At 40.6% G+C, this 27444-nt stretch overlaps 1 protein-coding gene across 1 annotated transcript; it reads left to right on the top strand.

Moving 5' to 3' along the window:
- Positions 1 to 9806: 9806 nt before the first annotated feature.
- LOC131836097 (fibrous sheath-interacting protein 1-like) lies at positions 9807 to 25781 on the top strand. The gene is made up of 2 exons (XM_059181130.1): positions 9807 to 10312; positions 20731 to 25781. Exons 1-2 carry the CDS (start codon positions 9877 to 9879, stop codon positions 20775 to 20777), a joined length of 483 nt encoding a protein of 160 aa, XP_059037113.1. The 5' UTR covers positions 9807 to 9876; the 3' UTR covers positions 20778 to 25781.
- Positions 25782 to 27444: the final 1663 nt, after the last annotated feature.

Below are 27444 nucleotides of genomic sequence, written 5' to 3'. Positions count from 1 at the left end.
GAGCTGCTGCTTCTGGTGGCCATCTCCGTCTGGAACAGAAAATTGGAGGCAAAAGCTTCTATGCTATCACTTAGCTCATGAAAGGAGCACCAGCGAAGAAGTGGGGAAAAGGAGTGAGATAGAGAAGGAGGAACAATAAATCTGAAAGGTGACTTATGGATCTGGCACTGTTTGCTAGCAAGTATAGTTGCTTGTCTCGTCTGATGGGATGTCTTCCGAGCAAATCCATGATGGTGACTACATTTTATAGCCATTCTTCCATAGGGAGGTGGAGACAGGGTTTTATGTGCCGGCTCTTCTCCCCTCTTGCTCAAAGTCTGCTCCAAGAGTCCATGTAGTTTGCGTAAGCCTAAGAGTGGTCAACAAAGTGTATCCCACCTTGCTGGCAAGTCGCACCTCAGCAGCAATAAAGTCTGGATGACAGGCCAGTGGGGCGTGATGTGCTCTTCGGGGACACGAGGGGCTGTGACACTGGCGTCATTAGTGCTGTCCAGATCCGCAGCTGTGGGGACAGCATAGGCTGTGTTAGGTCCATTCAGCCCAGCAGGTGCACCAGCAGGTGAAAGAATCTGAATCTGGTCATATTGGGCCATTTTACTGTCAGTGCAGTTTGGTTCCTGGGATTCTTTCTGCTGCTAGGAAACTTCTCATCTGTGCAAGGAAATATTCAGTTTCCCTTTCCAGGTCCTGGGGTTGAGCATGTCTCAGAGGGGATGGTGTATCTCTTCCGTGGGTGGGGTTTCGCTGACTGGGCAGGATGGGAGGCAGGAGCTAGATAACGTTAGAGAGAGGCTTCTTACAGCGAGGAAGAAGAGTTGTCCCAGAGCAGCTGATGAATGTGGCATTGATTATGTACTGAATGCCCATGCCTCTGGAAAGAAGTACTCATGGTCAGAGTCTGGAGATCTCATCTAATCCATTGATAGGTATTGTGAGGCCAGTTACTAACATACAGGCTGTGCCATATCTCCTCCTCGTTTCAGTTCCTGTAGATGGCTTCATCCTTGCCCTTCTGCTCTGGGTGATCATTAGTCTTCTGTAGCCCCTGTGGGATATGCTCCTCTGACCTGGCCTTAGTGAGCCCCTGTCGGGGCCCATAGTGACCCTAGCTAGCCCAGAACATACCAGCGACAGCGTTCTAAGGTCACCTTCTAGTCAATTGGACACTATGATGATGTCAATGGAAGTGCTTAAATTTCTAGTGAGGCAGCCTTGTGGCCATAGAGAAGTTCTTTAGGTTTTGATTATACTGGATTTCTCTAGCTTGACTCATCTTTCAGGTGACCTCCTACAAAATCAAGGTGAAGCTTGATCCAGACTCTGGCCCAGGTTAAAGCATTTGAGTAGCTAATGGCCTTCTTGACTTTGGATCCCATCATAGTCTCCCTTGACCCAGGTTATTGGTATGTGGTAAAAGCAGACTTTCAAACTGAGAGTAGGGAAGGCCATGCACATGATTTTCATAATGGTTACTCTACAATAAACCAGCAGACTTGCATCACAGGGGGAATTAGTTGCTCTGCAAGGGACATACAGGATATACTTCCCTGGAGAGTTAGGGGTGGGCAGGTGGTCCAGCCCACCAGAAAAAGTGCTCTGTATGCAAACTTGCTGTTTTCATTTTCAGCAGCCTCCTGGCAATGCTTAAGTTTTGATGGGGGTGTGTGGGGCAGGGGTGCCTGGCTTCTTCCCTCCAGCTGGACCCTGCGCCTTGTTTCTGGGAAGGATGTGGTAGATATGTGATCAAAGGGCCATTCCAGCAACTTGCTCAGATCAAGGGGAAGCTGATCCAAGCGGACTTGCTGTCTCTACTGCTGGAAAGCGGCAACTGCTGGCAGCCCTCAGATGAAAAATTCCCACAGAACAGAAACATTAGAGCCCCTTCTCAAGTCATCCTGTTAGAAATGAGAGGAGTGAAATTGGTCTGGCTTTCCTTTGAGCACATCTGCACCCTTCCCACTAGGTCACCAACGGAAGCTGAGCTCCTGGCCCTTTTTCAAGTTGCAGGAATTGAGAATCCTCTTTCCTGCTTCCAGCTCTTCCCATCCATGCTCACCCTTCCCGTTTATACTGGGATCTCACTGGTATCCCACCCCTCATCCTTGTAGGTAGAAACAGGAAGTCTGGATTTCTGATGCCCAGGGACACCTGCTCTGGCATCTGGGCTAAGAAGGACCATTACAGAATGTCTGGGGCACAAAGCCTTTCACCAGGCAAACCCAATGGGCAAAACCTTTCAGGCCCTGCCTCATCCAGCTCTTTGGGAGAAGATCACTGGCCTGAGCAATAGTGATGTCCTATTCTGCATGGTTTCTTTGATATGCCAGGCTTCACATAAAAGCAGCCTTCCAACACCACCACATCATTCACAAACTCATCTTAGAGCCACTTGCCTTGACCTATTTCACACTCAGCAGAGTCCTCTCAGCTTCTGACCTGGGGGCTGACTCACTTTCCTGTTTACAGCCTGGCCTCAACCCTCAATCCTGATGTTTTACATAGTTTCTATGGCAGCGACCTTTGCTTCCCTTTTGACCAGAGTTCAGATTTTCCTCTGGCCAGACAACCTCTGACTATTCTGGGTAAAAGAATGCCAGATCTTACCTGACCTCCAGCATCCTTGGTCCTGGCTACGGCCTCCTCAGAGCATTGTACTTGCCAGACTGGCCTTTATATAGTTGGGGTAGCCTCAGTGTGAGAGAGAAAGGCAGAAGAATAGCATAGGGAGGGAAGGACAAATAAGCCCCTCCCTTCTGAAAATGTAGCGCTATTGATGCAGACATTGAAAGAAGCACTGATCATTTTGCCCCCATGATTCTTAGGCTTGCTCCATCTCAAAGAGCAACAGCAAGTGATATGAACATTTTGAGCCTCTGTGAGCTTATGGGGAGCGTATAGATAGTGCTTGGTAGTGTTGTTCTGTATTCCAACGGGAAGTCCAACTTACCATTCTATTCACAAACTGGATATTTTCTACCAAGTAATTCTGCTTTTATTTCTCAATGAGCTATTCAGTGAGTGCTCAGATTAAATGAGATCGGTAAAGTGGGGAAACACCGTGATTGCTAATCAATGAAGCTGGCTATATAAAACATCATTGTCAGGTCCCTCTCTGATGCTATAGTTAGGGAAGGTTTATTTCGAGGCTCCTGCTCTGCTTTTCTGCCTTCTTCTTTGAGAAATCTCCCTTACCCGTAGCCCTACCAAAAATATCCCATCAGCTACGTTCATACCACATGACTCTCACCACCAGTGATTCGATTAGTGATGAACACTCAAAACTGATACTGTCAGTCCTTCATTGAGTCAGTGACCAACCAGCTCATCTTGCTTGAAAATGTGAGCTAATGTACATAGAGGTCATTGCTAGTCATTGGTGGGGGTTAGACCCTGAAAGTTATGTTGGATAGAACCAGAATCAGTTCATGCTCCATAGGCAGTCTGGGGTTGTGAGAGTGCAGAAAGCATTAGTAAGCAGAGAGAGTTTGTTTGCAGAGGGGAGATGTATTAGACAAGCAGGGAGTTAAGACATCACAGGGACTCATGAAGAGAAAGGAGAAACACATGACCTAGGTTCCTGTAGCTTCCCAGCTCCAGACCCCCAAACCTTTGTCCATCCTTTATTTCTGCTTGTTAGTATCCATGAGATGAGTTCTTAGACCCAAGATCAAATTGTCTCTATGGCCTGAGAGAGTTTTCCAGACAAGAGAAAGCTAAAGGATTAGATCATCGTCTGATTTTTTTTTTTTTTTTTTTTAGATAAGGACTTCTCTTCCTTATGGCTAAAAAACCTTGGCTAAAAAAACTACTACTCAGGTGTTGCCAGCAATGGCTGCAACAGAGTTGTAAACTTATCTTGGCAGTTAAGGAAGGGTAGACTGTTTTCTACTTATTTTGAAGTAGAACTTGATGTCATTGAAAGCTGTTGACATCTATATTCTTGTTGGTTGATCATTTAGGACATTCTGGCTTTTCACTCTTTTCTCACTTGTGATCATCATAGTAGCTTTATAGGGTGTGTCCTCAGGGATTCTGCATTTGTAGGGGGGAAAAACACAAAAAGCCCTGCATTAGACATAAGCTTACATCAAAGGGCAAGATTGCTTCTGCTTGTTTATAATAGTGGGCTATTGGATGATCTGCACCGGATACCTAATTTTGATTGCCTTGTCAACAAATTCAGTGCCCAAATAACTGGAGATTTTTATGACTGGAGAAACTCCAGGTACATAGCATCAGAGGAGAGGCAGGGAAGAAAGTGAGGTAATTCAGTCTGTGATCTATCTCCAGCAATTACGAGCTGCTCTCCTCATCAGATTCAGCTCCTATTCCAAATTAGTATTTACCTGGGTGGAGAAGTGTAAATAGTGGGCACCCTGGGAATGGAGTTGGGGTTGTCCTTTTTTTTTTGTTTCCCTGAAATGAGCTGAGAGAGCACTGTGTAAATGTGCACAAGATACTAAGCTAGTCTGGGTAATAAAATTCAAAGTTAGAATCATAAAATACTCTATAGGAAGACGTTTCATACCTGAGGGAAGGGACAGAAAAATGAATGTGAGTTGTGAAAAGGATACTTAGAGAATGGTAGAGGGAGAACTCATTTATAGTGAGAGCCTTTGTAGTCTAGTAGTGGGGCACATGGGCTCTGGACCTGGAGCACATGGGTTCAAATCCCAGGTTTCCCATGTAGTGCCTGTGTGACCATGGACAGGTTATTTAATATCTTGGTGCTTCACTTTCTTCATCTGTAAAACAGGAATAACAGAAGTATCTACCTCATAGTTTTGTTGTGAAGATGAAAGACATTGATTCATGTCATATGCATAGAGCAGTGTCTGGCCCAAGTAAGCACCAAATAAGTGCTAGCTGTTATTATTCCAAAAGACTTCATCAGGTTGTGTCAACAGGACCATCAAGATGCATGAAATCTAGCGCCACAAGTATTCTATCTCCTGGTTCTGTCGAGAAAATCCAATCTATTTACTCTTTGACTACGGAATGTGTGTGCTTTGGCTAACACAAGAAAGAAGGTGCATGAAAGAGCTCCTAAAATGAGGCTGGGAAGAGAGGGGCCTTCATAGAAGGAGATATAAATGGACTGGGTCCTGGTCTGGAAAAATGAAGACTGAGAGGCACTATGATGAATTTTGTGAAGACAGGAATAGCATGAATAATAACTTGTTTATGAAATACTGGAAAATTAGAACTGGCGTGAAAGATGAATCCTTTGAGGTGAATACTTGAACAGATGGTTACTTGACTGTGCTTGCTGGGAGTCGTTCAGTGATGAAGCTGGTTAGCTCAGGAGTTTCAAAGCAATCTGGATGAAGGGTATGGATTAGGGTCCTTTAACTCCCAAGGGTCATTAGAGGTGTTTGGGATAGAGCCCTAGGTTAGCCCGGCACAGCATGGGTAAATAACTTCTATTAGGGTAGTGGAGAGCTGTTGCAAACCACTCAGCAACCTTCATTCACTTGATTCCCACAACCACGAGTTCCTGAGTTTCTACCGTGGGCAAGTCTGTGCAGGGAATCAAAAGATGAGAAAGACTGCTCATGTGGAAGGTTCCGGATCTGCGTTGCCACCCAGAAAATAAAAAAAGGTTTTATTTTATTTTATTTTCAAATTAACTTAATTTGAAGATTTAATATAGTTGGTTCACTTTTACTTATATTGGCCTGAGACGAGGGAATTTTGGGTTATTTTTTTGATTTCAGGATTAGTATTGTGAGGAAGTTAAGGAAATAAAAGTTCTCTTTTAGTTCTTGTTTTGCTTTCCTAAATTCTATCAAGGTGATACTCTGATGTCAATAGAAAGTTTATTCTTCCTTGTATTTTTATTATTAGAGTGGTTATTCATAAAAATCAGTTTTAGGGCCAGAGGTCAATTTAGAGACATCTTCAGTTCCTTCTTTCACCACTGAAGAAGACGGGTCCCTGGGTGACATGCATAAGGTGGCCAAGCCTGGACCAAAACCCAAGTTCTAGTTTTCTGTGTTTTCTCTCCCATCAGTCTGCTTCCCATAGAGGATCAGGGTGATTAGAGTTGAGCTTATTCTGTGTACACACAGACTCAAATGTGTTATGTTTTATCTTGGAGCACCCAGAAACAGATTTACTGGGAATCCAGTGAAGCTTAAGCTTCAGGGCCCCTCACTTTTATGAGCCTTGAGTGGGGAGAGGAAGCTAGGTTGTAATCAGGAAACATTTCCCTATACACGTTGCTGGTAAATGACCTAAATAGATATTATAAGAGATGGGCCTGATTTTCCAAGGCTCCAGTAATTTATTGTAATCTTTCTCACATTCTAGGAAAAAGAAACTCACTTTTGTACCTATTTCCTACTTGCAGTTTTATATTCTTTTTCTTAAAGAAGTATCCTCTTCCTGCTGCAAGATTATAAATTGCAGGTTCCATGAAACCTCAGTTTGCTTCTGATGCCCAAAGATATAATTGGTTAGAAATTTCATTTTAATATTTCAGGTTTTGATTTTTGAATTAATTTTTATTTAAAAACTTGAATACACTTGTTATTTTTATTTTTTTAGTAAAGGAAAAATTTGTTTAAAAGGTTTTATTTTTTTCACTCTTTTTAAACATTTTTTTAATTTTATTTTTTCAGTGTTCCAAGATTCATTGTTTATGCACCTCACCCAGTGCTCCATGTAATACGTGCCCTCCTTAATACCCACCACCAGGCTCACCGATCCCCCCCACCCCCCTACCCTCCAAAACCCTCAGTTTGTTTCTCAAAGTCTATAGTCTCTCATGCTTCATCTCCCCCTCCAGTTTACCCCAATTCACTTTTCCTTTCCTTCTCCTAATGTCCTCCATGTTATTCCTTATGCTCCACAAGTAAGTGAAACTATATGATAATTGACTTATGTTAACAGGTTTTAAGGAAAAATGATAACTCCTTTCCCCATCTTTCCCCACCCCTTAGTTTTGCTCTCTAGAGTCAAGCACTTTTAATTTCTTTAGATATTTCCCCTACTGCTTATATTGTTTAATAACTTGCTATCTTAATTGATCAGTTTTATGTCAATTTACAATAATATAAAATTTTATATAATTTATAATAATATAAAATTTTATATCAATAATAGAATAGTATTTTATTATTATTCAGTTGTATGTTGGCTTCCTGTAATGGATTTAACTTTAATTCTAAACATCCCTTTTCTCTCTTAATTTCCCCAAATAGTCAAATTACAATGTTTGGTTACCTCCATCATCATTATTTGTATTATGATGACCATATAAATATTATTTACAAAAAAAAAATAAATATTATTTACAGCAAAAGCAAGTAGAATCCTATGGTGTCATTTTTTTTTTTTTTTTTTCCGAGAGGGGTAGAGATGCAGGGCTCAATCCTACAATCCTAATATCATAACCTGAGCCAAAATAAAGAGGCAGACGCTTAATTGACTGAGCCACCCAGACACCCTCTATGGTATCCTTTCTTGTACAACTTTTTATTTGTCCTAAAGTTAATAATTATCTTATTTTCTTTTGATTAATTTTCTATGTTGCCTATTTAAAACACTACTCGCCTTTCTTTTCATGTACCTTTTTGTTTTCCCCAGAGTTCATAATTGCTTAGTTTTTCCTTTTACTTAATTTTCTGTGCATCTAGACAAATAGATCATCAGAACTACCAAGCATCTATTTTACCAATATTATTTGTGGAAGTGGTCAAATATACTAGATAACTTGCCAATCTTCTACCTCCTCTTTTTCTCCACCCCTCCCTGCAGACCTTTTTGAATAATCCTTCATCCTCCTCCTCCAGTATGAAGTGATTTTTTTTTTCTAGTGTCTGGAAATTTCATATGATAAGTCTTTGGTGAGAATGTTTTATGAAGAGAACACGCAATGGACCCTTTCTAATTCTCAGGGAATTGTCTACTCACTATAAGCAATTTTATATTAACAGTTTTATATAAGCAGATTTTGAAAGTGTGCTTTAAATATCTACTACAATACAAAGATTGCCTTCATCTTCTGGCTGAGTAGGTTTTCGAAGGGAATTCTCCTAGATAAAGTACCACATCTGGATGTCTGAAATGTCTGTGATTAAAAGTAGGATTTGTTTGGGATGCCTAGGTGGCTCAGTTGGTTGGACGACTGCCTTCCGCTCAGGTCATGATCCCAGAGTCCCAAGATCGAGTCCCGCATCGGGCTCCCAGCTCTACGGGGAGTCTGCTTCTGTCTCTGCCTTTCTCCTCACTCATGCTCTCTCTCCCTGTCTCTCTCTCAAATAAATAAATAAAATCTTTAAAAAAAAAAAAGAAAAGAAAAGTAGGATTTGGTTATATGAAATTCCACTCCTATTTCTTTGACATGTATATTAACCTTAGGGTGAACTACTAAATTTTGAATCTTAGATAGTTATTAAGAATATATTCCTAATTTCTTGTTACTCTCAAACTCATAATGGCACTTGCCACTATGAAAACTAGTTTTTAATATGTGGAAGTTAAATACAATTTGAAAACAAAAGATATTTTAAAAATTTGTTTTACATACTATTTTTTTTAATTGCATTAGAAACATTACACAGTAATAAGGATTAACTATACTAGTTCCAATAACACCTTCCCTCACTGATACTTTATACATGCAGAATATTTGCTGAATTCGAACTGGGTCCTACTAAGTAGGGCGATAGCCTTGTTTTCCTTTACTGAAGTAGAAATTAAGGCCACTGCAATTCATGACTAGGTTTTCTTATGGGGACTTTTTGTTCCTAGATGATGCATTCCCCTGTAAAGGAGAATTAGTGTTTTCCTAAATAATCCACTATATAAATCAGGAATGATGCTGATTCTTTAGAGAAGGAGGAATTATTTTCAGTGTGTTTCAACATATTTTAATTCCATTCTTTTGAGATTGATGCAATTCAAGTGGCATGCTATTCATTTGAATTCTTGTGGAACATAGCTCTATACTTTCATTTGATTTATTTTATTTCCTGAGAACATCACTGGAAGAAACAACGCTTTTGAATCCTTAAGATCTTGGTTGAGATGCTCAGCCCCAAGCCTTTTACAAGCAGAGATTATATGTCTGGATCAAATCCTCCTCCCAGAATGCACTGTTACTGGAATGGCCTCTGTCTAGACCTATAGTTTTGAAGCAACTACACGCCACCCCTTCGCCCTTCTTTTTCTGTCTTCAGTGGTATTGCCCGCGTATTGACACACATAGGAGTGGTAATTGCCAGGGGCAGGTTTAGGTTGTCTCGTTTGCCTGAGGGTTCCCCCCCCCCCTATATTTTTAAGAATTTGGTGGTGGGGGGCGGTTCACATTGAGGAGTGGTGGAAAACAGAGAAACACCTACTGGAGATTATGGTAGGATTTCTAGCAGTTTATCAATGGGTTGTTCCCAACTTCCCTGTTTGGTGTCCCAAAACTTAGAAAATTGAAGATGCTTTTCTAATATCTCCATTTCAAGCGATGTCCATGTGTAGAAAGAGTGTTAGTGGCTAATTTGGTGCAGTAATTTATTTCCAGGGTAGTGAGGGAATTTCCCCTGGATTTTAGTAGGCACGATAGATTCTAAAGCCATCTCTAGGGCTGCTGTACATTTCTCCTGAAATTCTGGATCCTTGAAAATGAACAATTTTGCTATCTGGGTATCTTGTGTAAGGTATTTCCTGGCACTTGCATTTATATTGCATTACTGGAAGCTTATCAAAAATAAAATAAAATAAAATAAAATAAAATAAAATAAAATAAAATAAATGTGTGTACTCAATCAATTGACTATGAAAACATTTGGTTTGTTTCATCAGTTAGATTCAGCATCACTTCTCTCTGAGGAACAGTTAAGGTGTCTTCTGGATGAATGCTCCCTCAAACAAAAGTCCATGATTAGACTACCTTCAGAAAGAGAAAAGGAAGACATGGAGGATATAACACCAGAGGTCCCCCATCTTTCCAGATCTATCCTCTCTGAGCTCCTAAAGGGATTAAAAACAACGGTCACAAGCTCTGAGGTGAAAGACACAGATATGCCTGAGAATACGGAATGTGAAACACTTACAGGCTACTATCTCACCAAAGCCTTGACTGGGCGTTACACATCCCAGGCCCTTGTCATCGAAGCAGAGAATTTGAAATGCCTCCAGTTTTCCAAGGACGAGGTTATTAGTGACACAAAAGACTACTTTATGTCGAAGACTCTTGGCATTGGAAGACTGAAGAGGCCCTCCTTCTTGGATGATCCACTGTATGGCATGAATGCGAGCCTTTCTTCCGAAGACCAACATCTGAAAGTCCACGCTGCAGAGAAACCAGAAACGGGTAAGGCTTGGAGAATGTGTCTATCAGTGCATTATTACTTGGCATCTCAGCATAAAGATGTTATAGTTTCAGGTAGAGCAAGATAGGAATTACGTTTGTAAATCACAGATGGTGGCAATAGCATGAAATAGAACATTTATCAATGTTTGTGTGAAACCAAGGTTGAGATTCCTACTCTTATGACATACATTTTTTTCTAATGGTATTGAATACATATTCTTGGTGGTTATACAGGAAACAGTGATGATTTCAGAATAGAAGACAAATTGGTTAGAACAGATGCAAATAATTGAATAGATTTGCTTAGTCATTTAACTTCCAAATTTCAGTGATGGCAATTTATTCCAGGGAATGAATTTGTAAAATGTGAAATACATTTTATTAGTGGTTTTATTAGTTTCTGTACAAACTTCCTGTCCCAGCTATTTGTATATACTCAGGTGTTTTGTCTTGTTACAATGCTGCATTTTACAGTGGTACAATGGTACAGGTTGTAAATACTATGGACAGTTTTTGACAGACACAAATATTCAATTTTTTATCTATTTTAGAAGTCTTTAAATAGACTCAACTTTTCTTCTAATGTAGATGTCTCTATTGGTCAATCTATTGATTACAGTATATATTTTCTATTAAGTCTATATCAATCTCTATTATCTCCATACTACCTATTAAAAAAATTTTTTTTAATGATTTTATTTATTTACTTGAGAGAGAGAGAATGAGAGGAGAGAGGTCAGCGGGAGAAGCAGACTCCCTGCTAAGCAGGGAGTCTGATGTGGGACTCCATCCCAGGACTCCAGGATCATGACCTGAGCCGAAGGCAGTCGCTTAACCAACTGAGCCAGGCGTCCCCTCCATACTACCTATTAAATTTAGACTCTACTAATTCTGAACTAACTCCCCAGTGCTGTATTTCTCACTGCCTGCCAGAAAGCTCCATGTGGTTATGGCCTCAATCTGATTTCCTCATCTTTCCTTTTAACTCAGATTTTCCTCTTTCCTTTCTGTTTCCTCCATCACCCGGGCTCAAAATTTGAATCATCATCGAATCTCCTCACCCTTTTGCTCCCCACCTTCGACCTTCAGTATTGTTTGTTCTGCTTCTGCAGCGTCTCCCATGCCCATCCCTTCCTCGCTCTTCGTGCTGCCTCAGCCGGACCGCTGTGATGATCCCTGGAGCAGTCCTCCCCACCTCTGGTTTTTCCCCTCCTCCAGCCGTCGTTGACTGCCACCAAACGAATCCCTCCAAAGTCCAGCTTTGATAACCACATTCCGCAGCTTGGAAAAGTTCTGTAGCTCTCCACTGCCTACTGAATATAACCCAAATTCTTTCCCTTGCTTGTCCAGGCCTCCACAATCTGACTTCCATCTATTTCTAGTCAGTCTCTAACTAGTCTTCTACGTGTTATTCAGGTTATAGCTAATCTGGTCTTGGGATTTCCAGGACTTTCCTCTGCTCCTGGATAACCCCTATACCTTTTTTCCCCCTGAAGAATGTTCAGGTACCTCTTCATTGGTAGTGGGATCCCAATCCCATCCTCTCTGAAGGTAACCTTCCCTTCTGCCCTTTTTAAAAAGTTTGATTTCCCCTCTGAATGTCCAAGACCCTTGGTCCCCTATCAGGTCCTTTCATACACATTGTCTTGAAGTTCTTAGGCACACACACATCTTCTCTTCCTTAAAATGGTGTAATTTTTTTGAGGACAAACATCCTATCTTTGATTTATTGTTACATCTCCTTTGATGTCCAAAGTGCTGCCTTAAACTAAGTGCCTGTTTAAGAAATGAAACTTTAAATTGCTCAGTTTTAGAATAATATGCTGAAAATGTGGTTCACATTTACTCTTCACATTATGAATGGAAGCAGGTGGTATTGCTTAAGAATTATGCAAGCCTCCCATGCTATATAAAGATTTGCAACTTTTTTCTTTTTTTAATGAGATTTTACAAGCTATGAAGTCTGTATCCAGCTGAGAGTTCTTTTTTACAACATGCAATTCCATCAGATGGGTGCGTTCTGCCTTTCCCCACTAAGGATCTTCATTTAATAAACTGTGAAAACTTTGTTCTGCCCTAAGATCGTGGTGTCTTTTCTTTCTATTTGGATAAAGGGTTTTTATTAGGGAAAGCATCTGCATCTCCTCTTTGTCTGTTGTTGGCATACTTACCAAGTTAGAAGTGATGATTTGTTGCATATGCGATCTCATCCCCATGGAGTCTGTGTGGAAGGGTTTAGAACAGTACTTTACTAAAATATGACTTGACTTCTGTGTGAACTTGGGTCACACTGATGTATATCTGTCTCTGAGTAGAACTGATAAGACAGAATGAACTAGAACTTAATGTGACTTGATGGAAGGAAGCTGCGGTGGCTTACCTCTAACTTCACAGAACGTGCCTCGGAAGGCACCAGATAATCCTAATGTCTGATTATAACAACTCCTGAGAGTATGGAGGATGAAGATGGATGGCATCATGGTGAATCTGTGAACCATATTTAATTTTCCGCTTATTATATAACAGACTTTAAGGAATAGGTCCTGCATTATCATCTTGAATGCCTGTTAGCATATCTGAGGTTGGAGGTTTTAATTTTACTAACCTCAGTGTTTATGATTAAAATACTTTGCTAATCAATTTTTTTGCTAATCAATTTTATTCTAAATACTAAGTTGTAATTATGTGCTTTCTATGAAAGCGAACGCCAAAACTGAATGCCATGCCTGCTTTCTTGGCACAAAGCCTTTTACAGGTGTAACTTGAATGAGGAGTCTCAGTGTTTTCAGCTGATACGTTATATTCAGGTCTTTCTTAGGAAACAGTGACATGTGAATGTGATTCCAGATGGGTTTCTACGGACTGGACTGCACTAAGAAAAACCAGTTATCATTTTCTCTTTCAATAGCAGATATTATTGACATATTCTTTTCTTTTTCTTGAGGAACTGAGGTCTGTTCCAAGTATTAAAATTCTTCTAAAAGGCTGAGTCAGATAAAACTTCAAAAAGAGAACCCAGCTGAATGATACTGAGGGCCATTTTAAATTGTGATATTGAAAGATAAGGATCTACCTCACAGCTGTATTCAAAGTTCCATTTTTCTTGTTTGGGCTTTAGGCTTAGGGGTAAATACTGATACTTGACTTTCTGGATACAAGGTCCAGTAAATTCAGGGATGCCTGGGTGGTTCAGCTGGTTAAGCGTCTGCCTTCGGGATCGAGGGGGTCGTGGGATCGAGCCCTGAGGTGGGCTCCTTGCTTAGTGGGGAATCCGCTTCTCCCTCTGCCCACCCCTCATCCCACTTATGTGCTCTCTCTTAAATAAATAAATAAAATCTTTTTTAGGGGTTCCTGGGTGGCTTAGTGGGTTAGAGCCTCTGTCTTTAGCTCGGGTTGTGGTCCCCGGGTCCTGGGATAGAGCCCCGCATTAGACTCCTTGCTCAGCGGGGAGCCTGCTTCCTCTCTCTCTGCCTGCCTCTCTACCTACTTGTGATCTCTGTCTGTCAAATAAATAAATAAAATCTTAAAAAAATTTTTAAAAAGTTCCAGTAAATTCAGTGTTGTACTCACTCCCTGTTGGGGGTGTAGGGGATTGGTAGTGTCTTCTCTTCTCTACCGAGATCGGAACCCATTTAAAGACAGAGGGATTCTGAGGAAGGCACAGAGCAAGGAGTTTGACTTCCTTGCTGATGAAACATAGGGGGTTGCTGTGACCTGGGTGGGCAGCCCAACGGTCTTCCAATGCTGCGTCCTCTGAGTGAACTGAAGCACGTGAAAGCCTCAAGCCTCACTGTGGAGACCTGTCCAGGTGGAACCACTAGCTGGGCCGGGTGGCATGCTGACTGTGGAGGAAGGGGCGGGCCGAGCGTGCTATTTTTTTCCCCGGAACTCACTGATCAGGAGCTGGCTCTTCTCCCTGGCGCCCGTGGAACAAGGTGGTGCGAGGTGGGTTGCGTCCCCGCCCTAAGTCAAGTGCGAGGAGAGTGGGGAGTAAGCGTTCTTTGCCACCATGTCACCTCTGAGACACCCCCGAATACACTGGTGCTCACAGAGGAAGCTCTTCAGGTCTGTGGTTAGTCTGGTGTTTAATCGAGTTATCTTATGTCGAGTTGCTTTCCAGAGAATTCCAACAAAAAGTTCTCTCTGCCTGTACGGTATACTCCTTCCCACCAAGCATTTGATCTACTTATCAAGTTCATATAGTGAAGAAGAAAATATGAATAACGAAAGCAACAGTAGTAGCGTAGGGCAAAAAGGGACACCAAGTCAGTCATGTAGTAAAGAAAGGGGTCAGAAATGTATTAACTCTTCAAGGGAAACAAAGTGGAATTTTCCCATAGGACCCGTGTAATGAATGGTGTCTCAAAAATTTTTATAACGAGTGAGTCAGGTATGTTTGTTTTAAAAATAACAACCTTAAATAAAAACTTCGGGCTACTGACTGTCTTGGTTGGCTCAGGAGTGTCCTGGTTTCACCATCGAATGTTTCTTGTCCTTGGAAACCCTTCCTCTCTGGCAAACTGGGATGATTGGTCACTGTAAATTGAAACTGAGAACAAAAGCCCAGAGGGCAAATTAATTACTTAAAGCTTGCAGTAGTCTGGGTAAGTGGCAGGATCCCAGACTAGAAGCTAGAGGAGCAGAGGGAGGTTGGGCGTGCCCACCCACCAGCAGGATCTGGCCTAGTGGTTGGGAGTCTGGGCTCTGGGTGAGGCAGATCCAGCTTTGAATGCTTGCTCTCTTACTAGCAGTGATCTTAGGCAAATTACTTCATCTATCTCCTCTACACCTTGGTATCCTTATCTGTTAAGATCAGATGGTTTTAATAGTTCAATAAGGATCAAAGGAGAAAGTCCACATAAAATGATTATGTCAGTGACTGGACTTGGTTGGCTTATGTGGGATAGTAGTAGTCCCTCTTTTTTTTTTTTTTTTAAAGATTTTATTTATTGATTTATTTGACAGAGACAGGGAGAGAGGGAATATAAGCAGGGGGAGTGGGAAAGGGAGAAGCAGACTCCCCGCCAAGCAGGAGGCCCAATATGGGGCTCAATCCCAGGACCCCAGAATCATGACCTGAACCGAAGGCAGACACCTAACCGACTGAGCCACCCAGGTGCCCCAGTATTAGTCCCTCTTTATTTGAGGTTTCAGTCACTTGTGGTCAGTAGCCTTCCGGAAGCAGGTGATTCTCCTGGCCTGTTGTCAAGGTTAATGGTAGGCTAACACTGTGTCACAATGCCTATGTCATTCACTTTCATCCCATCGTGTGAGCCATTTATCGCCTCACATTATCACAATGAGAGGGGTGAGTATAGTACAAGGCATTTTGAGAGAGACTATATTCACATAACTTTTATTACAGTAAGTTATAATTGTTCTATTTTATTAGAATTGTTTTTAATCTTTTACTGGGCCTAATTTATAAGTTAAACTATCAGAGGTATGTATGTACGGGAAAAATCATAGTATATATGGGGTTTAGTATCATCCATGGTTTCAGGCCTCCACTGAGGGTCTTGGAACACATTCCTTGTGGATAAGAGGGACTTCTGTATTTAACATTTAATCAGGAGATTTCCCATAAAAGCCTGGACTTCTGACTTTTCTGACAAATCAGCAGTTCCTTCCACCAGTGAGGAGAGCTGAGGAGCAGATGTTCCCTTTGGAAGAGGCATGGGGGACAGGGTCCCCGTCTGCCCCTCTTGACTTCATGTGCCTGGTCCTTTGGAGCCATATGATTTCCATACCATGTTATAAGCCTCTGCTGCTTTGAGTGTGGCCCAGTTACTGGGGGCTTATTAGAAAACCTACTGACTCATAATTTGCACTTTAATAAGATCCCCCAGTGACACTGTGAGGTTTGAGAAGCACTGTTACAAAGCACAGAGCATCAGGATCTTTGGGCAGGGTTTTGCTTCTTGTTTTATACCTGTGTCCAAGGCCCTAGCCCGACTTCCAGAAGTCAGAGTCCCTGGTATGGGGCATTCAGTTTGTCAAATTAATGCAAGCTACAAGATTATATATTACATAGCTACTATACAAGACATAGTATAAGCTTATACATACAAGCTATATACAAGGTTATATATTCTATAACTACTATAAGAATTTGAGAAATATGGATTTCAGTATAGATTTCAGAAAGCTAATTATGTTATTCCATTAGGGTCCTCAGAACAAGTTGACCAACCTACCAACTGTGCAGTCTGATACTCCATGTTGAAAAATTGCCCATCAGAAGATTTGTTTGGTTGTAACTTCCTCCTTATTTACCATCAATTTTTATTTTAGTCCCAGTATAATTCACATGCAGTGTTAAATTAGTCTCAGGCATACAATATAGGGAGTCATCACTGATTGTAAGTTTGGAACAGAACTTGGGGTGGCTGTAGTTGGATTGGTTTTTGTGAAGGACATTGCAGTTGTGAAGGGTACATGTGTTAGTGTATGTCCTTACTCTGACCACCTGAACAGTTTCATAGGCACTAGATAGTTTTGAGAAAGTTTTTTTTTTGTTGTTGTAATATAGGCTTTCTGGTTTGTAGTGGAGTACTGAGATTCTAAAATAGTAACACTACTAGCTAACTTTTTTTTTTTTTCCCGTTGAAAAATATGTTGGCTTGCTCTTAGGGAAATTCTTAACTCATCGTTGCTTTTATGGAGTTCTGTTTCTCTCAAACTGTGTGTGCCCTCAGGCCTCCTAGTTATTATTTGTTAAATTCTTTTTTCAAGAGAACTCATTGCCTTTCAGATGCACTTAGTAATTTAACTCCCCCAAATTTATTGGATCAAAATATCAGAGTTGCTATGAGAGATTTCCACAGTTCATTACCTTTTGATGTAACACTTTAGTTATATTCAATGAATTTATCTTAAGTCACTTTCAACTAATTTTCTTTCATGCTTTTTTCATTCTTGATTTGAGGTAGGCTTTTCCTGCAAATATGTGCCACCAATTATTTTCTTCATCTCATAAAATATCATTTATCCTTTTGTTTAGTAGTCTTAACAATGGCATTTTGGAGAGGTTTGGTACTTAATTGTGATGTGTTATTCTTTTATCAGTTAATAAGAGCTTGTGATTCCAGTTCTTCATTCAAATTGGGTAAAATGAAAAAGTTAAGATCCTGTGGACTAGATCTGTGCACCAGCAGTCCTGGGAGCTTGTTAGAAATGCAGGGTCCCAGGGCCTGCTCCAGACCTACTGTCTCAGAGTCTGCATTGTAACAAGTTGTCCAGCAGGTGATCTGTGCACTTGTTAAAGTGGGAGAAGCTCTGGACTAGATTGTTGACTAGTCCTACTAGTGGTGAAAATAATGTCAGAAAGTACCTTCTTTTCCATCTGCTCAATCCCTCCTTTTTCTTCTTAAATTTCATTTTAATGAAGATCCTGCCTTCTCCAGATTGTCTTATTGCTCTAAGCATACCTCCCGTTTTGCTTTTGGGTAACCTTCCCTTGAATCACCAAAAGCAAGCATGTCCTAGCTTGAGTTCTCAACTCCTTCATGGTTAATAATTTATTTGGAGACACATATAACTGGAGTGGGATCATTTGTCCTCTGTATATTTGGCATCTGCCTCAGCTCTGTCTGGCATTTTAAGCTATACCAAGTCCATCCCTTCAGCAATGCCTCTTACATTGGCAACATATTAGAATCGCTTGATGAGATTTAAAGCAGACCGACGCCTTGGTTCCATCCCAGGTGAATTAAATCTATTTCTAGGGGTTGGATCTGGACATCAGTATTCATTCATTAAGGACATTGTTCTAGGATATATGGAATAGGACACAACCCCAACTCTGAATTATTTCATCATCTGTTGATGAAGGTAGCCACTTAGGCAGGAAATCACAGCAGGGGCAAGACAAGAGTAGTAAGAGCTTTGGGACAAAGTCCACGGGCACACTACAGAGGGAATGAACACTGGGGAGATGGGGAAGTGATGTTCAAGTTGAGCCTCCAAGGATGATGGTCATTTACTGGGTGGTCAAGAAGGACAACACTCCAGATAGAAGAAATAGTATCTGGGAAGGCCCGGGCCACTCTTACCATTCCTCCTCTCATGTGTGGGATATTGAGGTTTGCGTCTCCTCTATCCCACCTTTCTCCTTGCTTATTTTTCGTCTGTGTGTTGGCAACACCACTACATTTCTCATTTGAATCTCTGAAGAGAGAGTCATTTTGCCCTTAATGATTAGGCTGATTTTTAAAAATGACAGCATTGGGGCACCTGGGTGGCTCAGTGGATTAAGCCTCTGCCTTCAGCTCAGGTCATGATCTCAGGGTCCTGGGATCGAGCCCCACATCGGGCTCTCTGCTCAGCGGGGAGCCTGCTTCTTCCTCTCTCTCTCTCTCTGCCTGCCTCTCTGCTTACTTGTGATCTCTGTCTGTCAAATAAATAAAATCTTTAAAAAAATGACAGCATTATCGACCTATATTTTATATACCTGGATTCATTTCCTGTGGTTGTCACAACAAATGACCACAACAGAAACCTAGATCTCTTGAAGATCTAGAGGCCTGCGGTCTGAAATCAGAGTCAGCAAGGCCATACTCTGCCTGGAGGCTCTAGGGAAAAATGCCCCCTTGCTTTTCCAGGTTCTCAGGCTTTTAATGTTTTTTGGTTTTCTTGCTTTGTGGCCTCCTCCTGCCAATCTCCACTTCTTTTTCACATTGCCTTTCTCTCTGTGTGTCTCTCCAGTCTGCCTCTGCTTTTCTCTTGTAAGGATGTTTGTTACTGAACCTATGGACCACCTGGATGAATCCAGTTTCATCTCAAGATCCTTAACAGATCTGCGAAGACCCTTTTCCCAAGGAAGGAAATTTTCGCAGGTTTGAGTGATTAGAATGTGGACATAACATTTTTTGGCCACCATTCAATAGTACTTTTACTATGCAGTGGTTTTTATAGTCACAAAGTTTTGCATCCATCACCACTCTCAATCTGACATTTTCCTCACCCCTCAGACAAATGCTATCCCCATGAATAGTCACTCCCCATTTTCTCCCAATGCCCCCAGCCCTAGGCAACCACTAATCTGCTCTCTGTCTCTGTGAATTTGCCTAGTTTGGACATTTCATATAAACAAAATCATAAAAATATGTGGCCTTCTTGGTCTGGCTTCTTACACTTTGCAAATGTTTTTTTAAGTTTCATCCACGTTGTAGCAGGTATCCATCCTCCATTCTTTTTATGTTGAATGCTGATCTCTTGTATGACTATACTGAGTTTTTTTTAATCCATTCATCAGTGGGTGGACATTTGGGTTGCTTTTACTTCTTAGCTGTTGTATGTAATTCTGCTATGAAAACTAGCCTACAGGGCACCTTGGTGGCTCAGTCTGTTAAGCATCTGCCTTCAGCTCAGGTCACTATCTTGGAGTCCTGGTACTGAGTCCCGCATCAGGCTCCCTGCTGAGCCTCCCTCACTTCCTGTTCCCCCTGCTTGTGCACTCATACTCTCTATGACAAATAAATCTTTTTTTAAAAATTAGAATTAAAAAAGATTTTATTCATTTATTTAACACAGAAAGAGAGGGAGAGAGAGCGCACAAGAAGAGGGAACAGCACACAGGGAAAAGCAGGCTCCCCGCCGAGCAGGGGGTCCAATGCAGGACTCTATCCCAGGACCCTGAGACCATGACCTGAGCTGAAGGCAGAGGCTTAAGCAACTGAGGCATCCAGAAGTGCCAAATGAATAAAATCTTAAAAAAAAAAAAAAAAAAGCAACTGGCCTACCGATTTTGGCGTGGATGTATGTTTTCATTTCCCTTTGGCATATATGTAGGAGTAGAGTTACTGGGTCTGTGGTAACTTTTTGGGGATTTGCTGGACTTTTCCAAAGTGGGTGCACCATTTTACATTCCCACCAGTGGTGGATGAGGGCTTTGGTTTTTCTTGTTTCTGGATTCAATTTTATCGTCATCTTTTAGTTGATTCTCTTATCACTTCTGCCTTCTCTGGTAATCTTCTCACTAGGTTGGGAGAATATTTCCATACCATTTTTGTTAGTGTCACATGTCTTTTCCTCACAGTGAAGAAATGGCAGGTGGTCAATTCTTATCCACTCTGAATGTCACATTTTCTTTTGATTTCACCCTGCTTCCCAGAAATAATGCAAAGCAAGCAACGATGGAAGTTGATGCTATCTCCAGATCCATAACCATTTTAGTTCTTAAAACCTAGAAAGTTTTTCTCTTGGCTATAAGCTAAATGAAGGCAAGTACCTTCTCTTTTGTGTTTTCTTGTAAACTTTGTATGCAGCTTGTGATGAGTGTTCAATTAAGTATTAAATGAGAATGGCTATTGTCTCATGTGTAAAATGACTAACTGTTGTGTAGATTGAATAATTTTTCCTAATTATGCACAACTTCTGATAACCTAACCAGTTTGGTTATTGTTTTCAATGCACAGATGAACAGGAGACTGAAGATATGATAGAAGAATGTAAAGAATCTTAAGCAAAGACTTGCTGGGCGTGTTCTGAGAAAGTTGGGTAAATTCAATTACATAATTTTTTTCTGAATTCTTATATTCAATGACTGCATTTATAGGGACCATTCCTCAAATAATGATGTTAATATTTGGATTTTCTCTACCTGGATTATATTTCTTTGATATTTTTGAGACTTGAGGTACAATTGGTCAGTGGGGTTTTTTTTCATTGAAATTTCTTGTAAAATTGTATTTTATTGCCAATCTTGTAACATCAGGGATACATTATAGAAACCAACATTTTATGTATGTGTGAGTTACCTTAAAACTAGCTCAAGTGCTATGATGACTTTGTGTTTGATTTTATGTGTTACAACTTCATTGGGATTCAGACAGATTTAATCACTGTGAATTCTTACTTGGGCCCTGATTTTCCAGATTTCCTCCTCTCTGATGTCTGGTGGTAAGTATAACTTGCCAAAGGGGGAAAAATTTTTTTTTTCTCAACAAAGCAATGTTAGCATAGACTTTGCTTTCTTATTAACAGTGATACTTTGCTTAAATAGGAGTTTGACTGAATTACTTGATTTAAAAAAAAATTATTTGAAAGCAAGAGAGAGAGTGAGAGTGAGAGACTAAGTGAGCACAAGCAGGTAGAGAGGCAAGCAGCAGGAGAGGGAGAAGTAGGCTCCCTGCTGAATAAGGAATCTGATGCAGGACTTGATCCTAGGACTCGGGGATCTGAGCCAAAGGCTGTCACTTAACTGACTGAGCCACTCAGGAGTCCCTGAATTACTTGATTTTTATTATCAGTTATCATCTTTCAGAATGCAGCAACTATATCATCCTGTTGGAGAGTGTATTTATGTCAGAATTTTGAGCAGAGGTTCTATGCCTTTCTTTGATTGAACCGATTTAATCATCTTCTCATCTCTGAAGCAAATTCTGTGGCCAGGGGATGGGCTGTGATAATTGGTGTAGTCAGGGATTCATGCTTGCTTTTTCTAGATAGGAGCTGGGTTAATCTGCCTGGAGTAACATGTAGAAATTATGGACAGTAGTAAAAAGTAAGCAGTAGCAAGACATAGTCACATAAATCCACACTGTTTCCCAATGAGAATGCTATGGTAAATGCTCTAATTTTAAATAGATTGAAGATGGGGGGGGGTTAAATAATAAATAATTGTTAAAATATTAAATAATGTGTTGATGCTCTCCATGCTAAACTGACAGATGTCATAGAAAGAGACATCCACTTTCTAGATAGTAATTTGATACACACCTCTTATAAAAAGACCACATAAAGAGGTCTTCTAAATCTTCTTTTTGGTTAGTCTTATGTTATACTGGAAATGGATGGGTGATATTCTTGAAACATGGGTATTAATCAAAATGCTATAAATACCATATAGAGAGGGAAAAGGGAAGACACTCAGACTTTTTTTCTAGAGTGCACTAAAAGAAATTAGAAAGCAGCAAAGATCAGCTACTTAAGAAAAGTTGTGTGGCTCTATTTTAAGAGAGGTTTGTCTAGTTACAGGTTAGTCACTTGGATTCATGAGAGCAATTTATGTCCACACTTTTTGACAATGAATTGGCTCTACAAGTCCAGTTTATTTCTGATGAAAAAGAAATGAGCAGGTAATCGTGCTGCCTTTAATGAAGTTTGGAGGGATAAGTATGTCGCATGACTATTTTTTGCTTACCTGTTTCATCACCTGTTAGTGGATGATGTTAACGATGACTTTAAAAAATGAATTCTGTGCTACTATTTTCAGAGGAATCGATAGGCAATTTCTTTTTTGAGCTGCCTCTTTCAGTTGACATGAAAATAACAACGGTTCTTGTTGATGTCAATGTGTGACAGTGTAATTCATCTTGATGTGAAGGATTTTGTTGGGGGGTACCAGCAGAAGTGAAAGTCATGCTTTTAGACTCTCCTAGCAATGACGTGTGTTGTAAGGTTTAAGTCAGGGGAGAGGTGACATGGGTGGGAATTTGGAGTGGTGACAGAGAGGAGCCATTTTGGCCCAATACCCTTTTTGAGGAGCTCAGCTTTCTAAACCTGTGCTTCTGGTATTTGAGTGTGTGTGTGTGTAGGGGGGTTGAGAGCTTATGCCTTCCTAATGTGTTTCCGCAAATGGTATTTGGGGTATAATGAGCCTTTATGTTATAGAAGTTTAAGAGAAGAGAAGTAAGATGGAATGATCTTAAATAATGGATTTTGCCATTGAAAGAGCTGACACCATTCATTCCATAGCACATCAACTGAAGGGACCTCTAACAGGGACTGGTAAGCTGAATATAGACTATAATTCAGATGAGACCAGGTACAATCAAGGGTATAATGTAATGCAACATGAAGACTCCAGGTTTTGTTTTGTTCTAAATATTATCCTGTAAGGGAGAAAATGTTCTTATTAAAAATCAGTGCTTTCCCCAAGATACAGATGTAGTGAAAAGAAGGGCCATATGCACCCCAATATTCATAGCCACAATGTCCACAATTGCCAAACTGTAGGAAGAGCCTAGATGCCCTTCAACAGATGAATGGATAAAGAAGATGTGGTCCATATATACAAAGGAATATTACTCAGCCAACAGAAAGGTGAATACCCAACTTTTGCATCAACATGGTTGGGACTGGAGGAGATTATGCTGAGTGAAATAAGTCAAGCAGAGAAAGTCAATTATCATATGGTTTTACTTACTTGTGAAGCATAAGGAATAACATGGAGGACATTAGGAGAAGGAAAGGAAAAGTGAATTGAGAGAAATCAGAGGGGGAGAAGAACCATGAGAGACTGTGGACTCCTAGAAACATAAACTGAGGGTTTTAGAGGAGAGGGGGGTTGGGAGGATGGGTCAGCCTGGTGGTGAGTATTAAGGAGGTCACATATTGCATGGAGCACTGGTTTTTATAGGCAAACAATGAATCTTGGAGCACTATATCAAAAACTAATGATGTGTGATGATTAACATAACAATAAAAAAGTAAAGATAAAAAAATGTAATAATGACACAAAGTATAGGAATAACTTCATGCACACACACAAAAAATCAGTTTTTATTTTAAGGTTCCTTCTAGACCTCAGTCTTTGCCTTGCCCCAGAATAAGATAGAGAAGAAAAGCAGGAAAGAGAATCTTCAGGATCTTAAAATTTGAGCTTTTTCTGCTTATGACTTCTCAAGAAAACAACTGGCACCACCTTTATTGTAAATTCCTGAAGGACCCGAAGTTTATGGCCTGTCAACTCTCTCTGGAACACAGGACCATAAACTCTCGTAGCAGGAAAAAGGTATCACCCTGATGGCGTAATTTTAATTCTTACAAGCCCTTTGTTTCCATGTAACCTACTGATTCAAAGGTGAGTCTCAGAGTAAACATGGAACATGTCTGGGAAAAAGCTCCTGTTCCTATACACTTTTTCTGTCCTATCAGAATTTTTAAAAAAAATTATATTCAATTAGCCAACATAGAGTTCATCATTAGTTTTTGATGTAGTGTTCAGGGATTCATTAATTGTGTATAACACCCAGTTCTCATCACCACACATGCCCTCCTTAATACCCATCACCTGGTTACCTCCTCCCCTCACTCCCCTCCCCTCTGAAACCCTCAGTTTGTTTCCTGGAGTCCATAGTCTCTTGTGGTTTGTCTCCCTCTCTGATTTCTTCTCATTGTTTTCCCTTCATTCCCTATTGTCCTCTATACCATTGCTTATGTTCCACATATGAGTGAAACCATATGATACTTGTCTTTCTCTGTTTGACTTACTTCAGTTAGCACAGTCCCCTCCAGTTCCATCCATGTTGATGCAAATGGTGAATATTCAGCCTTCCTGATGGCTGAGTAATTCCATTGTATATATGGACCGCATCTTTATCTAGTCATCTGTTGAAGGACCTCTTTGGCTGTTGTGGGCATTGCAGCTATGAACATTGGGGGTACATGTGCCCCTTGTTTTCACTGTCCTATTAGGATATTTTCAGTGACTGTAGGCTTGCTACTTAAAAGTGAATTAGAATTCTCTTCCAAGACTTGCCATGTTTGTGCTCCTCTCAGAAGGAATGCTGTCCTTTTTGAAAGAATTATCTTTCAAATCAGTTTTCCAAACTCTGTGACCCTTTCCATACCTTCTAGTGATTGATTCTTTACCTGGGCACCATGAAATGATTTGGCAGTTTATGCTTCGATATGATTATGCTGCCTTCAAAGGAGAAGTGTTTTTAGAATGAGACAGAAGTCAATAAGAGTGTATCTCAGTCTGTCAGTCATTTCTAGAGTTCACTGGACTCCAAAGCCAGACCTTTAGCCTATTCCTAAGATTTTTGATTCGACCTGTTCTTATTAAAAATGGAAATTAATTGGCCGGTATTCTACATTCATTGTTAGCTCACCCGGAACTCAAGGTCTGCTTAATGTAATGCTTTGGCCTTCTCTTCAAAAACTAATCTTATGCTGAAAAAGCATTTGACAAAGTACAGCATCCCTTCCTGATCAAAACTCTTCAAAGTGTAGGGATAGAGGGCACATACCTCAATATCATCAAAGCCATCTATGAAAAACCCACCGCAAATATCATTCTCAATGGAGAAAAACTGAAAGCTTTTCCGCTAAGGTCAGGAACACGGCAGGATGTCCATTATCACCACTGCTATTCAACATAGTACTAGAAGTCCTAGCCTCAGCAATCAGACAACAAAAAGAAATTAAAGGCATCCAAATCGGCAAAGAAGAAGTCAAATTATCACTCTTCGCAGATGATATGATACTATATGTGGAAAACCCAAAAGACTCCACTCCAAAACTGCTAGAACTTGTACAGGAATTCAGTAAAGTGTCAGGATATAAAATCAATGCACAGAAATCAGTTGCATTTCTCTACACCAACAACAAGACAGAAGAAAGAGAAATTAAGGAGTCAATCCCATTTGCAATTATACCCCAAACCATAAGATACCTAGGAATAAACCTAACCAAAGAGGCACAGAATCTATACTCAGAAAACTATAAAGTACTCATGAAAGAAATTGAGGAAGACACAAAGAAATGGAAAAATGTTCCATGCTCCTGGATTGGAAGAATAAATATTGTGAAAATGTCTATGCTACCTAAAGCAATCTACACATTTAATGCAATTCTTATCAAAGTACCATCCATCTTTTTCAAAGAAATGGAACAAATAATTCTAAAATTTATATGGAACCAGAAAAAACCTCAAATAGCCAAAGGGATATTGAAAAAGAAAGCCAAAGTTGGTGGCATCACAATTCCGGACTTCAAGCTCTATTACAAAGCTGTCATCATCAAGACAGCATGGTACTGGCACAAAAACAGACACATAGATCAATGGAACAGAATAGATAGCCCAGAAATAGACCCTCAACTCTATGGTCAACTCATCTTCGACAAAGCAGGAAAGAATGTCCAATGGAAAAAAGACAGCCTCTTCAATAAATGGTGCTGGGAAAATTGGACAGCCACATGCAGAAAAATGAAATTGGACCATTTCCTTACACCACACACGAAAATAGACTCAAAATGGATGAAGGACCTCAATGTGTGAAAGGAATCCATCAAAATCCTTGAGGAGAACACAGGCAGCAACCTCTTCGACCTCAGCTGCAGCAACATCTTCCTAGGAACATCGCCAAAGGCAAGGGAAGCAAGGGCAAAAATGAACTATTGGGATTTCATCAAGATCAAAAGCTTTTGCACAGCAAAGGAAACAGTTAACAAAATCAAAAGACAACTGACAGAATGGGAGAAGATATTTGCAAACGACATATCAGATAAAGGACTAGTGTCCAAAATCTATAAAGAACTTAGCAAACTCAACACCCAAAGAACAAATAATCCAATCAAGAAATGGGCAGAGGACATGAACAGACATTTCTGCATAGAAGACATCCAGATGGCCAACAGACACATGAAAAAGTGCTCCATATCACTCGGCATCAGGGAAATACAAATCAAAACCACAATGAGATATCACCTCACACCAGTCAGAATGGCTAAAATCAACAAGTCAGGAAATGACAGATGCTGGCGAGGATGCGGAGAAAGGGGAACCCTCCTACACTGTTGGTGGGAATGCAAGCTGGTGCAACCACTCTGGAAAACAGCATGAGGTTCCTCAAAATGTTGAAAATAGAGCTACCTTACGACCCAGCAATTGCACTACTGGGTATTTACCCTAAAGATACAAACGTAGTGATCCAAAGGGGCACGTGCACCCGAATGTTTATAGCAGCAGTGTCCACAATAGCCAAACTATGGAAAGAACCTAGATGTCCATCAACAGAAGAGTGGGTAAAGAAGATGTGGTATATATACACAATGGAATACTATGCAGCCATCAAAAGAAATGAAATCTTGCCATTTGCGACAACATGGATGGAACTAGAGCATATCATGCTTAGCGAAATAAGTCAAGCAGAGAAAGACAACTATCATATGATCTCCCTGATACGAGGAAGTGGTGATGCAACTTGGGGGCTTAAGTGGGTAGGAGAAGAATCAATGAAACAAGATGGGATTGGGAGGGAGACAAACCATAAGTGACTCTTAATCTCACAAAACAAACTGAGGGTTGCTGGGGGGAGGGGGGTTAGGAGAAGGGGGATGGGGTTATGGACATTGGGGAGGGTATGTGCTTTGGTGAGTACTGTGAAGTGTGTAAACCTGGC

This window comes from Mustela lutreola, chromosome 7 (assembly GCF_030435805.1).
Source record: "Mustela lutreola isolate mMusLut2 chromosome 7, mMusLut2.pri, whole genome shotgun sequence".
Taxonomy (NCBI): Eukaryota; Metazoa; Chordata; class Mammalia; order Carnivora; family Mustelidae; genus Mustela; species Mustela lutreola.
This window is presented reverse-complemented; position numbering and strand designations above follow the sequence as displayed.